Source organism: Cebus imitator, unplaced genomic scaffold, assembly GCF_001604975.1.
Source record: "Cebus imitator isolate Cc_AM_T3 unplaced genomic scaffold, Cebus_imitator-1.0 Scaffold951, whole genome shotgun sequence".
Lineage (NCBI taxonomy): Eukaryota > Metazoa > Chordata > Mammalia > Primates > Cebidae > Cebus > Cebus imitator.
In genome coordinates, this window is record NW_016108266.1 from 47,776 (window position 1) to 50,483 (window position 2,708).

The window sequence follows — 2,708 nt, forward strand, 5'->3', positions numbered from 1 at the left end:
GAGAACATTATTTTTCAAACTACAATTTATTAGAAAAATACCAGATATTAACTTTTCAATTAATATCCGACAAGATAATAATTATTTATATTTATGTAGAATTTTTCAAGTGTACAAAGTTATTTCACATAGATGATTTTATTTTATCGTCAAATACCCAGCAAAGAAAACAAAAAGTAAAAACTAAGACATTGTATTTTTATTTCAAAATAAAATAAAATTTCAAAACCCTTACCTCAAAGAGTTATAGATTTGAATAAAATAAATAAAGAGTAAAAATGCCCACACAATATTGTTTTATATCTGCTCAGGTGAATCTATAGTAACACTGATGTCTTCTAGATTAAAAGAAAAAAAAAAAAAATTCAAGGTCTCCTTAGGTCAGAACCAAGTCACTGACCTGTCACTCTAGCATGTCATTCTAATCTAAGTAGAATTCAACTTCTGACCTGTGAGAAATATGTCTCGAAGTTTTTGATGAAAATTATTTTCAGTAGCATCCAATTTAGGGGCTGCTGAAACAAGTCCAAACTAGCAATTGGGAAAAAAATATATATATAAGAACCTATCAATAAAAGAATAAATAAAATAAAATATAGGGGCAAAAGGGTTTCTAAATCGGTTAGCCAGGGAAAATTAAGGCTGACAGCTCATTTCAGATGTATAATAAATATAAAACAACGTTTTAAGGATAAACTTTGTATTACTTTTCCTTTCAGTCATTTAACAACACACACACACACACACACACACACTTACTGAATGAATAATTGGAATCAAGAATGAATGTAAATTAATAATTGGAAACATATTTGAATAGGTAGAAAATAAAATCTAGTATGCAATAATTTGCTCCTGCAGAGGAAGTTGTAGAAATCATGTAATGAAAAACCTGCATGAATCTAGAAGGCTATGAGTTATTTTGATTCCAGTTTCTGACTCTGCAGAAGTGACCAGATTAGAAAATGATGCTGTAATCACAGAATTCAAATGATCAGATCCATGAGTCAGTGAGTAGAAATCTAGAGCAGAAATCTCAAGGCTAAAAATCACCTTAAGAATTGAAAGGGCTCTAAAAGTCTCCTTGATTTATCAAATGTCAGAAAAAATATGATGTAATATTGTCTATCTCCTTCAAAACATATAAATTAAATGGTTGCTAACTACTGGCTTTTGTTAATAACAAAGAAAAGAATGCCCCTTGAGATCATCCTTACACTAAAGGTAAAAATAATGAACCTCGGTATGAAATTAACAGTAAGGAAAGTGAAGGTTGAGGGATAAAAAATTACTGATGCAGTTCTGATACAGGCCTAATGAAAGTTAGGAAAGAAGTCTCAAATGAGGAAGTGGGGTATCACCTGATATAAAACTATAGCAGGTGAGAATAGGCTAATAGGAGAGGACAAGTAGTGCCAATGTAACAGATTCATAAATTATTCAATGCATTAGTAGAAGAAAACTGAGAATGAGTGTGCACCTAGCAAGTGGGTACAAATAAAAGAAGAACAAATGAAAATCAAATAAGTGGCAGGATTGAGAAAAACAAAACCAAATATATTAGATATATGCAATGACATCTTTTATGAAAAACAAATATTTTACAGTGGTTGATGTATAAGAATTCCTCAACAGTTGTTAATACATAAATGAAAGAATTATAAAGGAAGCAGGATAAAACAATTAAGTGGAACTTTAACTCCTGTGGAGACCGCCATCTTCTCCTTAAAGTTCCCCGTAATTTTCGCTTGTTGGAAGAACTTGAAGAAGGACAAAAAGGAGTAGGCGATGGTACGGTTAGCTGGGGCCTTGAAGATGATGAAGATATGACACTTACCAGGTGGACAGGCATGATTATTGGGCCACCAAGGACAAATTATGAAAACAGAATATATAGCCTGAAAGTAGAATGTGGACCTAAATACCCCGAAGCTCCTCCGTCAGTTAGATTTGTAACAAAAATTAATATGAATGGAGTAAATAATTCCAGTGGGATGGTGGATGCCCGGAGCATACCAGTGTTAGCAAAATGGCAAAATTCATATAGCATTAAAGTTGTACTTCAAGAGCTAAGACGTCTAATGATGTCCAAAGAAAATATGAAGCTTCCACAGCCTCCAGAAGGACAAACATACAACAATTAATTTTAGTGGATCTCAAACTTCTCTTAAATCAACAACCTTCTACTCATGTTAATGTCTTGATTAAATATCACAATGCAAAATACCCACACATTAAGTAAAAGAATTCCAGCTGGTAAACATGACCTGGACATTTGTAAGAATATATTTAATATATGTACACCCATTATGTTTTCAGGTAACAGGAGGAAAAATGCAGCACAATTTTTTTTCTCTTGTAAGGCACTGTCATTTAAACATAAACCTGGAGTACTCGAAATAGAATTCAGGTTTACAAGATGAAAGCGTGTGGAGAAGTGTCAGATGGCAGTGGAAGCATGTGTGTTTCTAAAAAGTAAAAATCTCAAGAAAGAAAACAGAAATGGCATGCTTTATCCATCTTGCTTAGTGAAAGAGCTGCAGTTGAAATTGTTTAAATCATAGCAGGTACAATGAATATTGTCACAAATGTGTTAATTTTTGAAGCGGTGTGGGTGCTGACTACTAGTAGTATCAAAAATATGTTCAGGATTGTTTTGATACCTGTATTTATAATAAAAAATGTTGGGGGGAGTTGATGAATTTCTG

General features: G+C 32.6%; 1 protein-coding gene across 1 annotated transcript in view; it reads left to right on the plus strand.

The window, feature by feature from the left end:
* Positions 1-2,708, plus strand: part of LOC108298400 (ubiquitin-conjugating enzyme E2 variant 2-like) — a 12,444-nt gene extending 9,736 nt beyond the window's left edge. Inside the window, exon 2 of the mRNA XM_037735771.1 lies at positions 1,667-2,708. Within this exon, the coding sequence (XP_037591699.1) occupies positions 1,667-2,144 (478 nt within the window). The 3' untranslated portion in view covers positions 2,145-2,708. The remainder of the gene's footprint in view (positions 1-1,666) is intronic.